An 18,598-nucleotide genomic window follows, 5' to 3' on the forward strand; every position below is an offset into this window, starting at 1 on the left:
CAGTAGCACAACACTGGCAAAGCTGGTTGACCAAGTGGAAGGAAATCACAAGTCATCAGTAATGAAATGCAAAAATTGTCATTGTCACTGGGCTAAAAGGAAAAAAAAGTCCAAGTTCAGCCAACAGTGACCTGAGCGCTGCTACCTTTTTTCCCTTGTATAAAAACATTTATTCCACAAATTGACTGTGGGTAAAAGAATATAAACAGCCCATTTAAATCCCAAAGAAAACATATGAATTTACTCTGATTTTCAGTGTGGAGATCAAACTCATTCTCAGCAGAGGTCAGACTGTGAGCAGCTGAGATGAAGTCTAATGAACCACCCAGATGAAAAAGAACAATACCGGATCTCTTCTATACAAACATGAATAGAATTCATCAGCATTTACGCAAAAGATTGTTGCATCTCACAGTCTTGCTTTGGACCGTCTGGATAAATGCACATGTCTCGGTGAGAACAAATTTTGGTTTTACATCATCGCTGTGAGGACATTTCTCACAGCTTCAAAGGGCCAATTGAGGGTTAAGTCTTGGTTTTAGGGTTGAGGTTACAATCGGGTTAAGGTAAGGGTTGGGGCTAAGGTTAGGGAGAGGGGCTAGGGAATGTGTTATGTCCTTCAACAATTTCCTCCGGGATAAATAAAGTCATTCTTATTCTTATTCTTCTTCTCACAAGGATAGAACGACAAGAGTTAGTGTATGTCTACTGTTATGGCAAACTGCATAGGGGACAACTTGCCTACTTATCTACATATTCAACACAACTGTGACTTGGCTGCCATTGTAATGTCGTATCAAGTGTCTAGTCTGGTTACTGCTGATTAAAATCGCTACTTCATACTGTACGGAGGGCTGACTGTTCTTTCTTACGGTTGTTTCTAGAGAGATAAAAACACAGTCTCCAGGACGACGGTGTTGGTTAGGACTTTGTGGCAACATTTTGTGTTTGGCCCTCTCCTATTTCAACACGACAGTCCCCCCCCCACCCCCCCCAGCTTAATGCCAGCTCCTCAAAGAAATGGTTTTCCCAATCTGGTGTGGAAGAACTTGATTAGCCTGCACAGAGCCCTGACCTCATCCCTATTCAACACCTTTGGGGTGAACTGAACACCAACTGCAAGCAGCGTCCACATAATGCTCGTATGGCCGAATTAACTCGTCAATATCTCCTTGGTCACATTCCTTCTGAGTTCACCTGCATTCAGTGTTTTTGGCTTTGAAATGCCGTCATTGTCACCCCCGCTGCCACGGTCCTCTTCACCTTCAAGATGCATTATCAAGAATAGGGAAAATATTAAGTAATGACACTTCCTGACAAGTTGTTTGTTGTAGGCAGGATAAGGAGAAATGGACGTCCTTGGTGGCACAATAAGTACATTAGCCCTTTATAACACTACATGACCAACACTCCTCTTCTCCTCTTAAAATAAAAGAATATATTGGTTGTATCCAGACGGGAGCTTTTTCCAACTAAGCATTTCTTCCATTTCTCTTTTCATTACTGCCTTTTCTCCTTTTTTCTGTTCTGTCACCTATCTTTCTTCTCTCAACTCATTACTTCCATTTTGTTTCCTTTTCTCTTTGGCTTTAATCTCTCCTTTATTCTTTTGAGTTTTTGCTCTCTACCCCTCACACTTTTGATCATCTGTCCCTTCTTCCTTTCTCTGCCCTCATCTTTATCCCTTTTTTCTGTTTTTTACTTCCTCCCTTTCTTTCTTTATTCATTTTATTCTGATCCTCCTCTTTTCCTCTGTCCCTTCTTTACTACTTTCCCTCTTGTTTACCTTCTCTTTTCCTCCCATTTTATTCCCCACTTCCTACGTTCTCACCTTCCTCCCACTGTCTTCTGTCTTTTCCTCCCCCCTTCTCTTATTCTTGTCTGTCTATCTCTTTTTGTCTCATACTTTCTTGTCTTTTTTTCATCCTACCTGTCTTTCAGTCCTCCATCTTTTGTCCCCATGCATTTCATATTTAATCCCCTCTTCCAGCCTTCCCTCTTTCATTCTTCCATTATTCACATATTTCTTTTATTCATCCTTTTTTGTCACACCTTTCCTACTTGAAGCTGCTCTTCTAAATAACTTTAATTCCATTCTTGTCCTCCATCTCCTATTTTTCTCCATCCGTCTCTTTTCCTTGAATCTTCTGCAGCTTTCTAGTCTTTTTTCCTCTTCTTTGTCTTTCTTAATGGAGTATAGCAGCATTTTCATTTAAGAGTCGTAAGTGTTGAAGAATCGTCAGGCTCGTTTAATGCTGTTTTTTGCAAGTAACAGGAAACTGAAAAGGCGCGTTTGAAAGGATAAGTCATCCTACAAGGCCACGAGTGAGAGCCACTAGCGTGTCATTTCTCATTTTCCCCGTCTTACATATCTGCCTCTTCTTCCTCCGTTGTACACAAATACCGACCTCAGTGCATCACTGTGTGATTCAAGGCTGGTTGCACTTTTCTCTCAGACCTCCTTTAGCTGTCAATAGCAGCGGTCACCTGAGCAGGCTGACCGCAGTCTGCTGGAGAGACACACAGCTGCTTTTAAACTGAAAAAGAAGAAAAAAAGGTGCTGTTGCATCCAGGCTAACAGTCACGGCATCTAAATATATCTTGCACCTGCCTCCATTTATTTAGATTCCTGCAGCTTTTTACAGGTCATCTTTCTTAATCAGGATGTTTTGGTGATCAAGACAGCAAGTGCCTTTCATACAGTGCCTATAAAATGCATTCATTCCCCTTGGAAGATTCCATGTTTTACTGTTTTACAAAATTGATCCAGAGTCAATTAAAGGTCGCTGTTATGAGACCGCTCAATAGAAAAATACTATTTGATATCAAAGTGAAAACAAACATCACATATTTAAAGTACAAAGTGTTTCTATAAGTATTCAACCCTATTAATAAGTCATCACTAGTGCAGCCATTAGGTTTTAGAAGTCTCAAAATTAGATGGAGATCACCTGTGTGTAGGCTGGGGGTTTATTGGAAAGTTCAACCATTGGTGGCAAAACCTCCATTATGGAGACAAATGGAACAGCAAAAGGGTGATTTGAAAAGTTGGGGGATGGATTCAAGAACATCCATTAGAGTTCAGTGAAAATAATGATTAAATAACAGCACAGGTGCAAATCTACCAAAAAGTGCTGAACTAAAAATCTGATTGACTAAACACGGAGGAGGCTGCTGAAGGAGGCCACCAAGAGACGTGACAATTCTCATCAGCTTGTGTTTTCAACATGAGAAGTTCAAAGTATGTTTAGTGTTCAAGCGGATTGCCTCTGCTGCTAGGCAACTGACAACAAAACCGGACGCTCCTGTTTTCTTTCCAAAAGCGATGAATAATTTCTCATATTTAAGTGCCAAAGTGAGGAGCAATAACATAATAGTAGACAAAGTTGACAGACTTCAGTGGGCTTCACCATTTTGGCACTGGTGTCCCGAAGTTAACTTTGTTGCTCTATATTAACATTATCTCACTTCTTCTTTTGTTCTTGATGGACACAAAACATAATTATTACAGCCACTAGAGAGCTTGGCGTTTGAATGTAAACAATTGTGATTTTTCAGTGTTTGCTGAGAAAGCTAATGATGTTTTCTTTATTTTTCTTGGAAAGAAGAATGTGAAGGATCACATATGAAATACATTTCCACATAGACAGACATGTTCTTTGTAAAAACATTATTTTGAATGGTAGACAGTGGGCCTTTGTCTGTGTATAAAACCAAAGACAACTTCCTGTTTTCCCTCATATCATCTCGTCACATCTCTCCGTCTTTCTCAGGCTTTCTCATGGTGGCCGGAGCTGATGGCTGAACACGCAGAGACATTCCTGTCTCTGTACAGAGCCAACATGGACAGCGCTCTGCAGGTCCAGCCTGTCGACTCCTGGAGCAGCTTCCCGCTGTTCCAGCTCCTCAACAACTTCCTGCGGACTGACTGTGAGTCTCACCTTTCCTTTCCTGATTAGCAGATCTTGTCAGACTCAACTGTACTTGAGCTCAGATGTGCATTGAGCTGAATGTGAAAATGTGTTTTAAGTAAAATTAGTATTTTTCAACCTCAGTCTCATTCTTATACTCAAGTTGAAAAAAATGAGAGCAGATTGTGATCAAAATCAAGTGCCACGCCTTCATCATTCTGTTTCTGTACTAAACATATAACTTTTTATTCCTGGCATGGCATGTCTTGGTACAAATGTTCTTGTTTATGCAAACACCTCAGAATGAACTCCTGTTTTTATCATTTACTGGGTGGAAATTTAGTGAATCGAGTTCAGCGTAAGAAGGTTTACCATGATTTGTCAAACACAGTTCAGTGTACACTTTCCTGCTGCCTGTAATCACAGCTTTACTCTGCCAGTTTCTGTGGGCTCTGAACCAACAAGTGAGTGTAGCGGTCAGATCGTCCTCCACACACAGACACACACACACACACACACACACACACAGAGCTGCTTCAGATTTTCTCAAAATTAGTTTTCTCTTCAGTGGGAAATCTCCAATCTAAAGTCCAATCTAAATCCCAAGTTTCCAGTTCCACACTGCTCTCACCTCTGCCATAGCCATTCCCCCGACCCTGAAGAACATTTAATTTCTTTACCCCATTGTGTTTCTGGATATTTGAGTCTTGTTAAGATTTTTTGAATTTTTTTAACAAGTGTAGATTTAACATTAAACTGAAAGTGGTGCACATGGAGAGATTAGATTGTACCAACAATTTGCAATAATCTTAATTATTACTGAGATCCACTGGTACAGGAATATGAATACACTAGAAATAACTATTACCTTTGTGTCGTCCACATTGCTGCCAACGCTCTACCATGACTCCTCACTGATAGCTTTTAATCTCTTTTCATACTCTCATCTCTACTTACAGCCTGACCTTCATTTTCATGGCTCTAAAACTAGAGCTTTTTTTGGAGGAAATGCCCCATACAACACATGGTCTTGCCGCTAAGAGCGCTAATTAACAGCGATGACGGTAGAGAAAACAGGGCTTGTTAAGAGACGAGGTTAACAGCACCTTGCACGTTCCGACAGAGAAGTAATTAACACAAGCAGAGAAGAAAACTGTCGAGGCCAGACAGGGAACACGATCAGATGCACGTGGTTAGTCTTCAACTATAGTGTCAGCTGACCTCTCTACCTGTCAGCAGGTAGCTGCACAGGATGTTAGCATAACGTCAGGCCCCTGTCTTCACTCGGTTTTCATTAATTTAATCGGTGCACAGAAAAGTAAATTCTTCAGGAATTCTATTTCTTCCTTTTTCAGTTCATTTCAGTGACAATTAGAAGATAATTTGTGGGGAACTGTGAGATTTAAAATACAGTTCCTATCAAAGTTTGAGAGTTCGATCATAAAAATGCAGTTTGAGTCTGAATTCTTTTCATCCCATTTAGTCATCAGTGAGTTAAGGCTAAAAAACCTCGGTGTATAACAGAATGCAGTTCAACAGCACCGTAGACTACATTGTCCGAGTAAGGGATAATGTACAGCGAGACGGTCAATTTCTGTGAACCATTTCCTGGAACGCATCAACACATTGCTGTGTGGATCAAACAACATGATTTTCACTTGTTTTTGTAATGTGTTTTTAAAAATCTCAAGGTCCAAGCGGTGTGGAAAAACATAAGAATCTAAAAAACCTTTAGATTAAAGTTTGACGGACGTCAACATTGCAATGCTGTATGTGACATTGTTGTAAAAAATGTTTTGCCTGATGAACTGCATCTCACTGTTAAGATTTCATTTGACTGCTGGAGAAAAATCTCGGCTCATTGTTTCCTCTATCCAAGCCCTCCTTTGGCTCCTTTGGCTTTGTCTCAGAGCCAGCAGAGATTTGGCAAGATGTGAGGCGTTATTTAACATGGCTGATGCCAAAGTACCTCGAATACAGTAACAGACAGGCAGGCAGATAGACAGACAGCCCAAGGGCACTATTGGGAACAAAAAAAACTCTGTGTTTCATTATGTGAAGAACCCACAAATCTCTTTTTTTGTATCTTTTATATTTTTTCTAATTACCATCCTCTGTTAATGCCATAATTATTCCAAGTGTCACAACATTAGTCAACTTAAATTGGAGCATAATGAGACAAGAGATGGAGCCGAAACACAGAACAAGTGAAATCATAGTTTTGACTGTTTGCACAAATGAGGCCTTCCCTCTTTGATAATTATTTCTAATGTGAGAGGAAAGAGATTCGTTTGAGTTCAATCCCAATGAGATTCTTGGGTGACAAAGCATTTGGAGGACAATGAAGTTGATTTACAGGTTGTCTTCTCTGAATCCTGTCATATCTGGCTTTTTTAACTGTTCATAGCATTTTTTAAGTGTTCAAACCACTCAAAAAAAATCAACAAAACCTCAGCAGTGACTCTTTTCCTTGATTTTCCTCAACAAGTGTATTATCTCTCAGTTGTTCTGTAGATTATTTAAATGCTCACTTGATTGTCAGCATGTGAAGGCGAGCGGTTGCGAGGGAGGCTGGTTTTACTCTCTGGAGGGCAAAAAGGCTAGTGTTAATCATGACGGAGCAGAGCGAGAGGAATTAAAACTAATGAAGTCCTGAGAGACCAGCCTTCTCGCTTCTCAACTAACACTCTCTGTCTTTGTCTCTCCTCCTGTGGACTGTTACCGTCCCTGAGGGTGCATCTGTCTGTTTGACAATCTTTTCTCAAACCTACAAGGAAGGGTTGGGGATGTACACAGTATCATGAACACCTGTGCAGTTGCATTCTATCCTAGATGAATAGTAGAAATGTACTATTTTGTCAGGCTTGTAATTCTCAGGTTTGGTCAAAAAAGAACTCTTCAGCTTGAAATTTCTTATCAGATGCAGATTTTGAGTCAGTCAAAGGAATATTTAACAAATCAAACATGATCAGTTCACCCGAAAGGTGTTGAGCTTGGGGCTCTTTGCAGAACGGTCCTCTTCTTCCACAACAAACTGTGAAAACCACATCACATGTTCAAACACTTCTCCAAACTGTTGACACAAATGGGAAGCGCATTATAATTTAAAGCGTTATTGTATGCTGTAGCATTGAAGGTATGGTTCAACATTTTGGGAAATAGGTTTACTTACTTTCTTGCTCAGATTGGTACCACTTTCATGTCCTAAATATGAAGCTGAAGCCAGTTAGCTTATCTTAGCACAAAGAGAGCTGAAGGAAACCGCTAGCCTGGCTTTGTCCAAATGTAACATAACTTGCCCACCAGCACCTCTAAAGCTCACTAACTGTTTTTTAGTTTCACCTGATGATTCATAGAGAGTTCCTTTTTAAAAACTCCTCAGAAGTAGCTGTGAACAGAATCTGGTGACGACTGTTTGACATTTAATCATTTAGCTTCTGTCTGAAGTGTTTTGAAACACACAGCTATCGAAGTGCACAAATATTCTTGAGTGTCTTCCTCACAGACACTTGAACGAAACACTAATTTGCTGGTTTCAAGACGGCCTGTAACGCACAAAGTCTGTTGTGTTTTTGGCAGGGAAATCCACAAATGCGTACAAGTATGCATAGTTGCTTTCTGGTGCAGAGTCATATGATCACTCTCATATCTCTCCATTATTGAATATAAGACTAGAGCCAGCAGCTTGTTAGCTTAGCATAGCACCAAGGCTGGAAATTAGGGGAAAAAATCCATGTTGCGTTACCTTACTTTCAAAACACATTTGCTCCCACAGATTAGCAGAATATAAATGTTTTAAGACAAAGTTGTGCTCCCAAAAGGTATTATGTTTGCTCACGTGGTCTTCTTTTGGCTCCGCCCCCTACAGCCCACCTGTGCAATGGAACGTTCCACAAGCATCTGCAGGACCTGTTCGTCCCCCTGGTGGTGCGCTACATCGACCTGATGGAGTCATCCATCGCCCAGTCCATCCACCGCGGCTTTGAGCAGGAGACCTGGCAGTCGGTCAAGTAAGTTGTTACGAGTGCTTAGCCTTAGCGCTGGCCTCCCTACGTACTTCTGCAGGGATCTTTGCAGCTGCTGGTTTGAGTGTGAAGAATTATAAAGAGTCCTGCATACAGTAATTGTTGAATTGAAAAAAAAAATCAAGCGCTGTTCCATCAAGTGAATGTTTTATGTTGCATATAATCATTACTACTATTACTACATTTCAAAATGCAGTACGGAACTGCTTCACACTGAAATGCTGCCATTTAAACGTTGGGTTGTTGTCTGTTAATAGTCTTCCTCTCAGTTAGAGCTGCCAAATGTGTTTTGTCTCTGCTGTCTGCATCTTAGTGCAGATCATGTTTTATTGTCATTTCACATAGATAAAGATGGACGTAAAGGACACTTCTTGAATTTGATTAGCGTATGATGTTTGTTTTAGTATATCTGACAAACTGCAGTTTAAGTGGTCACTGAAGAGGAAATTAATTTCAGAGGCAGTGCAATGGCACATAAAGTGGATGCAGAGAAGCGAGTGGATGAGGTACGGATGAGTTAAAATCTTTCAACTTGAATAAAATTATTATTATTATACTAATCCCGAGGCTTCATTACTCCTTTTCTTGAACATAGGAAGATAAGAAAAAGAAAAACAAGGGTAAAAATTTCAATAACAAAAGTGGGATATGTTCAGATCTGTCATATCATCACAGAGCACATGTAGTTGGTGTGGATGTTGCTTTCTGCAGCCAGTGGCTGTTTGAGGTGAATTGACTGTGCAAGTGTTGGCTCAATTAATTTAAGACCCACTTGGTCAAGATGATTACTGTTACATGTATGAAAAAATGTGAACATCCAGTCTTTTCTTTAGAAAACAAGGCAAGGTTATGTGCATAGCACCTTTCAATAAAAGGCATAAAAGGAATTACAACAAGATTTACACAAAACATGGAGCAATATAAAAAGACGGACATATTAAAAAGTGTAAAAGTATTTTAAAAATTCACCATTATAAACAAGAATTAACAAAAAGAAATCTAATGAATTGCTCCTGATAGTATGTGTGCAAAGATCTCTTATTCAACACCACATTTCTGAAATAGTTTTAATCTTATAGAATTCTGCTCTTGCTCTGAACATGAACTCAGTCAGTAACAGTCATCAGTCATTGTCAGTTTTACTGTCTGTTTACAATCAGCGGCGACGATTTGCTGAGGGTGTGACACAGGCTGCCGCATGAATGTAACGGAAACAATAAAAGACGAGGGAACTGAACGAACCAAACGCCGCACAGAACAGCAGAGGAACAAAAGGAGGCAGAGCTGAATGTACAACACACACATGGCAAGGACACACTGCAGTCAGCAACAATGAACTGAGAGCTGCACTCTTAACAAAAACACCTGAGCTGACAGAAAATAAAATGAATAGTGAGAAGTGACTTTTCTGTCTTTTATTGGTGTTTGGTATTGATCAGTTACTGCAGGCAGAACAAGTGGCGCCTGTTATATGTTACTAGTCTTCTGTGTGTGTGCTGTGGTGAAGAACAGCTTCTCTCACTGTCACTATTTTTTTCTCTCTCTTTCATTCTTTTAACATTTTCCGCCATCGATCAATCTCACCACTCACTCTGACCCGGCAGGTCGTTAACTAACAATCTAGCAAGTGTTCCACTTCCCAAAGTCCCCAGCCTCCCTCTCACACTGCCACAGATGCCCAGCTTCTCGGCACCGGCCTGGATGGGACCGCTGTGTGATAACACGTATGTATAACAGGAGGGTAGACTAGACTAAAGGTCTTCACACGGTCTGAGAATTTGTAACCAAAAACCATCTCACCCGAATCCAAGATGGAATGCTTCAATAAAAGAAATACCCAGACGTGAACCCAAACAGACCCAAAGACAGTAGCACTTGTGCTTGCTCATGCCCTGCCTCCACTTAATTTGAAGCCAGTGTAAAGCTCTTGGTTTGTTGCTTCCTCCTACTTTGAACCACCAGGGAGATCCTTAAAAAGGGTACATACCTGGTCTGCTTCAAATTACAACATTTCTCTCTGTGGACGGCAACATTGATTGGTTTTCGTGCAAAAGGCAACATACAGTGTACAACAAGACTAAAAGTATACAGTCAGCAAGGCTGCTACTTTCTTTCACACTAGTAAACTAAACTGCTGGTTACATCCTAGCTACTTTCTCCTCCGTACGGTGGCCATTTTAGAACATTTTAGGTCATCGTGTGAATCTCCACCTCGGTTTGTAAGGCTCAGCATGACACTGTCTGGCCCCACCCAACTTTGATCAGACTCAGCTGTACTTTAAGCCGAATGCCAACATAGCGTGTAAACATGCTCATAGTTTTCATGTTCAAATGACGGCATTTAGCACATTCTTTTTTTTTCGATTGGACTTTAAGTAGTGATGTTCCATATTAATATTAGCATACCATGTTATCTAATGCTAAGGCACTAACATGTTAACATGCCAACCCTAGCATTAACATTTGGGTCAGCATATTGTGTGACTAGCTCATGGATGTATAAAGACGAGTGGATGCAGCGTTGAGAATGGGCCCTGTTCATTTCTATGAAAGTTGTTTAGTGGCCCATGAAGCAAAAAAACGTCAACCTCTGGGGTATAATATAACCCTGATCTTCGTCACATGGGCATCCTTGCTTCAACATTGTGGGGGCCACTAGCGCCAATGAGCCAATCTGTTCAGGTCAGGTCTACGGGTTTTTGGGGGTCAGGTACGGGTGAAGACCTATAGCCAGAACTGTCCTCTGTCTGTCCTCAATGCTCGGCAGTCGCGTTGCAGCTCTGTTTCTGTTCATCTGTCTGCACGTTTGTCAAAGAGTCTGCATCACTTGCTTTTTTTATTCCCGCACATCAAGTGTTAACATTCTGTGTTTAAAGTTCTTTATATAAATCCACAAAAACTTTTTCATGCCATTCCGTTTTGGTCTCTGAGAGCGAACTGAAGAGCATGCAGCATTATTCTCGTCTGAATGAGCCAGGTTCAGCATGACAAGGGAGGATTGTAGTTTCAAATTGTTTTTGTGACACCGTGGCTTTTTTCAGCGGGGGGGGCAGCTTGCATGTGATTCCTCCTCACAGACGAGCTGAGGAAATCTTTCCTTTTGAGTCCTTGTTCTGTGCAGTGTGCATGTCACAATGTTAAGAATATCAGTGTGATAATAACCCATCACATCAATTTTCTATTGCAGCTTGCAAGGAATAAATCTACCTGACATCTTGTAAGTCGAGAGATGTTCTGCTTTTCACCTTTGAAGGCTTTATCCATTCAAATTCAACTGCTCCTTTTCCCCTCAAAAATGTCCCTCTGTATCAAAACATGAAACAAATAAGATAGAAAAAAAATGTGTTTGACAACATTTTACACTCCCTAACACTCAGTGTTTAAGGTAATATTTAACAGTGGTCAATGCTCGCCATTGTTCCCTGGAGTGTTTATCAGTACACTCAATAAAGGGTTGTTGAAGGGAGGAAAAAAACATGTGCTAGAAAATAGGTGCTAATGTTACAGTAAGTTCAGGCAGTTTATTCAAAGATATATTCATACCATTGACCCCTGACTCACAGCTGCCTGTAAACCATGTCTCTCTTGTGGAGCAGGTCACACTGGATGGTGACACATAGCTAATTAGCCACAATAGCCTCCTTGATTCCAGCCTCTCTAGATTTCTATTCCCTCAAGGGTCAGTACTGTCAAAACAGCTTGCTATTGGTCAGTATGTGTTGTGTGCTGTGTGTCAAAGCTATGTGTCACCAGCTTAACCCAACAGAAACATTTCTAATTCTTTGCCGAGGAATTCATTTCTTTTACAAAATGTTCATTTTAAGAGGAATCATGCATAGTAGGAAATATACAATGCAAGTAATTAATACTAAACAAAAGACATGTTATGCAGTTTAAGCCAATGATCAAGCAGAAATGATTCTCTAGTTCCAGCTTCCCAAATATGAATATTTGTTGCTTTATCATTATAAAATTCAGATTTTGGACTGCCACCTTTGAAACCTTGGACACTAAGGAACCTCTGATGGACAATAACCACCATTATCGGTCATCTTATAGACTAAATGATTAATTGTTTATACTCAACATAAACATGGCATTAATCAGTATTTCGATATTGAAAATAAGTTGCAGTTACGCTGTAGATTCGGCTGTTTAGAGATCGCAGGTTGATCTAAATTCACCACCTCAGTCTGATTTTAGAAACATTTCTATGTGTTTTCATGTGTCTGTCAATCTGGTTTAGAGCAAGTGAGTCTGCAGCAGAACTGGCAGGGTTGGTGGACATGTTGGGGCCACCAACGCTCGACCGGGAGGCTTGTCGAGGGGGTGTTTCTTAAAAAGGCTCCTCATTCCGACTCCCCCAGCCTTTCCCACAGCACAGACCACACTGTTCCTCTACCTCACTTCACTTGGCCCTCCTCAATCCAGTGAAAAAAGAGAGAGAGAGAGAAAAAAGCTGGCACTTTATTAGCGAGCACAGACGGGCGAGTGGGATCGTCCCGTTCCCCGGGGAGTGGGGCGGAGCGCGCTCAGAGAAGAGCACCGCTAATTAGACATGAGGGGGATAGCCACCGAGCATTTAATTGCACTACGGACTCAGCCCAATGCGTTTATTCCTGTGCGCCACTTGTTAAGGTAACAGTCTTTTAAAGGCGAAGTGAGAAAAGTGAGGGAGTGAGTGGCGCTTGTTTTAACCCCCCCAGTCACCCTCCTCCATCCTCCTGTGGCTGTCATTGTAGCCGGGCGCTGTACACTTGGATGTCAGTGGAAGTGAGCGTTGCCATGTGTTGCTGTGTAACCTGTGCGCAGGGGAGAAGGCGGGGAGACATCCATCTGTCTCTGTTTCAGCCTTGTGCTGTATTTACTGACTGAAACCACGCAGCTTTGCACCAAAACTACCAAAACCTGTTGAAGAACCACAGTAGAACCTGATACTTCTCTTCTATATGTCTTTTTCTCAGGACAAGAGACTGAGCACTCATGATGATTTCTTGTCACCCCAGTTGCACAAAATACCAGTGAGGAGAGGATCACATCATCAAATCTAAATGTTTGTGCACAATAAATACAAACCAGGAATACTTTGCCTGCTGGCCGATCATTTTTCAAATCAAGCTATTAGTTCTTAGGTTTATTATTCTCTTTTCTTGTTTGACAATCAATTTGCTGCACAGACAACCTAATAATAATAATAATAATATAAATAGTTGTACCAAATTACGTGCTTCTTTCCAGGGGGCTTTCAAGATTAGTTGGAAATTACAGATCCATACAACAAAACAAAAACATTTCCAAATGTTTCTTTTCACCAGCAGACTGTGCAGCCTCAGGTGTTGGAGAGCTCTTGAGTGCTCACATCCTTATTACCATCCAAAGATCACACGATTTACACATCAAAACCTTGTTGTCTGTGATGCACTTGTTTGTCTGCCACAAGTTTTAAGGCTCTGCAAGATGATTTTCACAGAAATGATCTGAAAACAATGGCTGCATGCATTTGGGCTAAAACTCTGATTAGGACCTGACATTCTGAAACTGCTTCAGCTATTCAATGCAAGCCACCACCATTGGCAAAGCATCAAAGGGTCTCTCGCTGCCTAAGAGACCATAATGTACAGTAACATTTTAAAGCCTCTTTGACAAATACAATGAAATGTAACTCCAATTCAAAAATGTTCACCTAAAAGAACCTAAAAAAAGGTATTATCATCTATATAGCAAAACATCAAAAGTCAAGAAGAAATTGTGAACCTTCCTGGGAAAGTTCAGAAACAGGTTATTCTGCTCTTTGAATTCTGTTTGAAAATATACCACATTTACAAGAGTGAAAATTATGAGTAGTAAATTACATGATCCAGTCTGAAAAATAGTAGAGATCCTCACACTTGCTGCCCATACCACAAAGTTACCAAAGTAGGTTGGAACAAATGAGCATCATACAAGATCCTTCGACCACACTGGAAAACACAACAGGTCCATGTAAAAGTGTGTGTCGTGTATCTCATATTCAGTTAATAACCCTCTCCATCCTCCCTACAGTAACGGCTCAGCCACCTCGGAGGATTTGTTCTGGAAGCTGGACGCTCTGCAGATGTTCGTGCTAGACCTCCATTGGCCGGAGCCTGAGTTCGCCAAACATCTGGAGCAGAGACTCAAACTGATGGCCAGCGACATGATGGAGGCCTGTGTCAAGAGGTCAGACTGAGAAGTCGCCACAGCTGGATCAGGGCGATTGTGTTCAAATCTGTCTGGATCCTTCTCACTGTCTTTATTTTTGTACCACACACCAACGGGAGTCCCTTTCTTCATGCTATGAAGATACAGTGCAATCCAGTTAATACACACAGCTGCTCCCCCTCTTGTAATGAGCGTCAGAGTTGGAACAACAACCAGTTTATCACAATCAAGAAGATCAAGTACAAATCTGAGCAAACAAATTTCTCCCCATAACTTCACACACTGAAAACTAACCTCCTTTTAGTGAGGCTTGTTATGATGATCTGTGAGTTCTTGAAATAATACTTTATTTGACAAAAAAAAATCAAATCTTTTTTTGTGTTTTGTCTCACAGAACAAAATCTGCGTTTGATGCCAAAATGCAGAAAGCAAGTAAGTCAACAGATTTCCGGGTGCCACTGTCGGTCTGCACCATGTTCAACGTGCTGATGGACGCCAAGAAGCAGTGTTCGAAACTCTGCGTGCTGGACACTGGTCAGGAGGTAAGCCAACAGTCACATGACGTGTCACGCTGCTGGACATCACAGGGTTTACATTTGAAGGTTTTATCCCTTTATGTTGGACTTTTAGCTGATGGTTTCACCCAAAGAGGAAAAAGATCACTACTGTCACTGTCACACTCAAACATCTACAACTGCACATCTTCAAAATCACTGCAAAAAAAAATCTCCATCCCTACCATTTATATAAACAAACAAAAAACAAGTAAACAAATCTGCCTGTAAGGGAATTTTGTATCATTTATAATGTTGTAAAAATGTAAAATTATTGTATAAATTATTTCAGTTATTTCCAAGGGTACATTTTCAAATCTCTGGCTCTCGTTGAAAGAAGTCTCAAATTGGTGACAAGAGTGCTGGTGTGACCAGGCCATGATCCTGGCATTATTCTGTCTAGTTTAAAAACACTAGAACTCATTTCTAGAAATAATCTCAAAGGAGGAGAGAAAGGGAAATTATCTCCATATTGGCAGAATATTTGACTTGTTTTGTAGGAAGAGAAGTCTTGGCTGAATGTCAGACTAAATCACTTAGGATTGATGGAGGCGCGTATTTTTCTGTTTGCATCTCACCACCAAAGATGCATTCCTCACCGAGTGGAAGTGCGTCAGCTTCTAAAACCCTCAGTCGTCTTTTATTTTCAGCCTCACACCAAACAGGTCGAGTCACTAAAACATGACCGTTTCCCTCCAAATATCCAGCAGACTGGGAGTACAGGTGTATCTGTGTTCACTTGAAACGGCCAAACGCTCAACATCGACTGTTAAATGGATGACCGTGAAGCCTGTGTTAGACTGCAGCCTTGGCGTCGCTGAGAGCAAAACCCTTGGCCACTGGCAGTCTTGACAGAGAGCTAAGCTCGCTGTTCTCTTAACCTTCATCTTCCTCTCTTCTCCAGCTTCCATCGAGCCACTGCTGCTCGAAAACATCATCTCTTGATTTATTCCCGCTGACACACATTGAATATCCATCTGCAGAGTGACACTGTACACCGGCTTCATACACATGAACAGCTTCCACATACTCACTGCCCTCTAGTGTGATGCATCGTGTTTGGCTTTCTTTACATAACATTTTCCCGATGTAACAGACATGATGGAGGAAAGAAAGGAGTAAATAAAGAGGATGAGGTCACAACACAACATACACACATCAACAAAAGATGCCTTTAATGCTCTTCTTTTAGTGCGGTGCTGAGATGACCAGTTGATTAATCAATTAATTGGCAGTCAAATATATAATACAAAAATACAACAGAAATGCAAACGTTGTAATCTAAGCAGCATTTTACTGTTGCATCTGAACCACAGGCATGCTGCTTCAGCATGAAACCATCCAACAGACCTCCGGTGCATAGTTAACATCGCTCAGAATGATTGGGCAGTCGTTCTTTGGGAGAGGGGTTTAGCCAATGGTCATATGCGTTTGGGCTTCACAAAGTGGAGGCATTCAAATGTGATACGGCGTCATTGTACTGCTCTTCAATATATCCACCAACGCCTTTTCCCTTCACTAAGCTGAGACCATCAGGTTGAGGTACGTTTAGGTGCACCGACGTCGAAAGGAGACAACAAGAACTCAGAAGTCAAAGGGTTAGGGTTCAACAGATATTTAAGTTTTGAGGATTTTGTATCAATCCACTTGAGAGGAGCAAACTGATTTCATGTAGTCCTTGTGGGTTTTCAAACACAACAACCCTACATTTGACATTGTGTTGCATTAAGCGTTTCATTCACTATGTCAGATTTAACTTCAGACAGCCCCAAAACTCCATCTGAATAACCTTGATGGTTAGATGTTCAGTACTTGAAGATGCGGTTCTGTCATTTTCGGATGATTCAAAAGGAGAAAAGGTTTTACAGCTACTCCGCTTTCTGCTGGTTTTTAGGTTTGATTTTTGCAGCCAACAACCTGAGGATACGTTAGGACCCACAGAGACTGAATAACATGACAAAGTGTGGTTTTATAACTCTATAATTCTGACAGGTACTCTTTATATTCAATGTCACAATGAAACGTGTCTGGTGTTGGACAGCATGATTTTTTTAAGATGAAATGTTTAGTTCAAGGACATCATAAAGATGGAAACGGAAATAAAAAGTTGGGAAAACTACACAAAAACTTAAACGTCAGAGGAAAGATTACAGAATTTTTATGTCTGTTAACATAACATTTCTAGGAAATGCTGTGTTTGTGTTTCTTTAACTACACAGACGTAATCATTTCCTAGACTAAATGATTAGACTAGACTAACTTTTAACCAACTCACACATGTTTTCAAATACAAAGTTGAGGAAGTTTTTTTTAATGTCCCTGATGTGTTTTAAAGTTTGCTTGGCTGACTGTTTTTGCCTTCTTTTCTTTGTCTCATCTCCCGCCCCGTCCCTCATGTCCATGTGTCATTGTTTGAATCCCAGATTGACAAACAATGGGTAAGTCCCTCCATCGCCTTATTGCCTTTTTTTTCCTCTCACACTTCTCCACATGAGCTCTACCTAAAAAAAAAAAAAAAAAAAACATTTTCATCCTTTTGAAATCTTACTCCATGTTGAGCCTTGTTCAATGGCAGTGGCAGCCACTTGTGTTCTTGAACTGCCCTGCACAACACTGTGTATTTTCCATTCCTCCTTATAGCTCTTGACTGGCTGAACACACCTGTTCCAGCTAGTCAAGCTTTGATAAAGCAGAGAATATAGAAAACATACAGTGCTGGGCCTTTCCATGACCTGCTGTTCTGCTTTTGTGCTACCTCTATAAAAAAAAATCACATCATCTGCATCAGGCGAAAACCTTTTATAGATTTCTTTTGAATTTTTGATTATTTGAAGGGGAGGTTTAAGCAAAGTCTCACTGCGCTTAAACATACAATGATAAAGCCTAAACAGTTGATGTCAAAAAATGAGCGGATATAAAAGTTTGAAAAGGTTTTCACCTGCCAGCAGTGACATATCATATGCATTAGATTCATGAGCATTTCACTTTGTTGCTTCTTTTCTTCTGGGTGGTGAATTATTGGAGGCTGCAGTGGATCAAGAGCTGTAAGAGCACAACTTCGGAAAGCTCATCCAGCTGTTGTGTTGTTGGTGGCTTGTTGTCAAACAGGAAGTTTCACGTTTGAAGATATCTCTTGTTGTTTTTATTTCATTTATGACTTATTTTTTATTTTTTTTACATTTATTAGATATTAGGATGTTGTTGTTGATTAAGATGGATGGTAGACAGAGAGTTGTATTAAATCATCAGACAAAAATGTGAAAAGTCATAACATTTATAACATAACATTTGATATCAGTGATAACGTTCTTGGTAGCCACACTGCATGTATCAGTAGCAGTTTCTAGCCCGGTCTCTACAAATCACTTAACTGTCTGACATCAAATCAACACACAATTTAAGGATAGACTCGCAAAGCAGTACTGCTCAAACATAAGATCTGACATGCTCAACACGAATGCTTTTTGACTGTAGTGGTTGCTGATGTAAAAAAAAAAAAAAAGTCGAAGTCTGTTAACACAGCACAGCAGCACAAGAAGAGCCTATGGCTGAAATACATCTGTTTTCTTCTGCTGCTGTCAATTATTAAAAGTGTTTGTAAGGGCTGATGAATTGCTATTTCATAAACCAATACCACACGAAAACAGCCCACACTCTTCACATGTCCACATGTCCAATTACCAAACACACACTTGGTCAGGGATGTGTTCGTTTTAGGTTCTGTCTTTACTCTGCATTGACTCATATGGTGCAGCCTGGTTCTGCTACTTAAAAGCTCTACTAAGCCATGCTTTACGAGCCTACACGCTGCTCGTGCAAGATGTACAATCAGATTCAAATTCCTAAAACAAATCACAGCCTCAATTTAAAAATCTGCTAGTTTTGCCCTCACTGTAATGTTGGATTTCACCAGATTTCTTTCTATTTG

General features: G+C 40.6%; 1 protein-coding gene across 1 annotated transcript in view; it reads left to right on the forward strand.

Moving 5' to 3' along the window:
- The window catches only part of LOC139200878 (calcium-dependent secretion activator 2-like), a 109,296-nt gene that overhangs the window by 71,536 nt on the left and 19,162 nt on the right, over positions 1 to 18,598 (forward strand). Inside the window, exons 16-20 of the mRNA XM_070830024.1 lie at positions 3,774 to 3,930; positions 7,780 to 7,921; positions 13,979 to 14,134; positions 14,511 to 14,658; positions 17,094 to 17,108. Of these exons, the coding sequence (XP_070686125.1) occupies positions 3,774 to 3,930; positions 7,780 to 7,921; positions 13,979 to 14,134; positions 14,511 to 14,658; positions 17,094 to 17,108 (618 nt within the window). The remainder of the gene's footprint in view (positions 1 to 3,773; positions 3,931 to 7,779; positions 7,922 to 13,978; positions 14,135 to 14,510; positions 14,659 to 17,093; positions 17,109 to 18,598) is intronic.

The sequence above is a fragment of the Pempheris klunzingeri genome, chromosome 5, assembly GCF_042242105.1.
Source record: "Pempheris klunzingeri isolate RE-2024b chromosome 5, fPemKlu1.hap1, whole genome shotgun sequence".
Taxonomy (NCBI): domain Eukaryota; kingdom Metazoa; phylum Chordata; class Actinopteri; order Acropomatiformes; family Pempheridae; genus Pempheris; species Pempheris klunzingeri.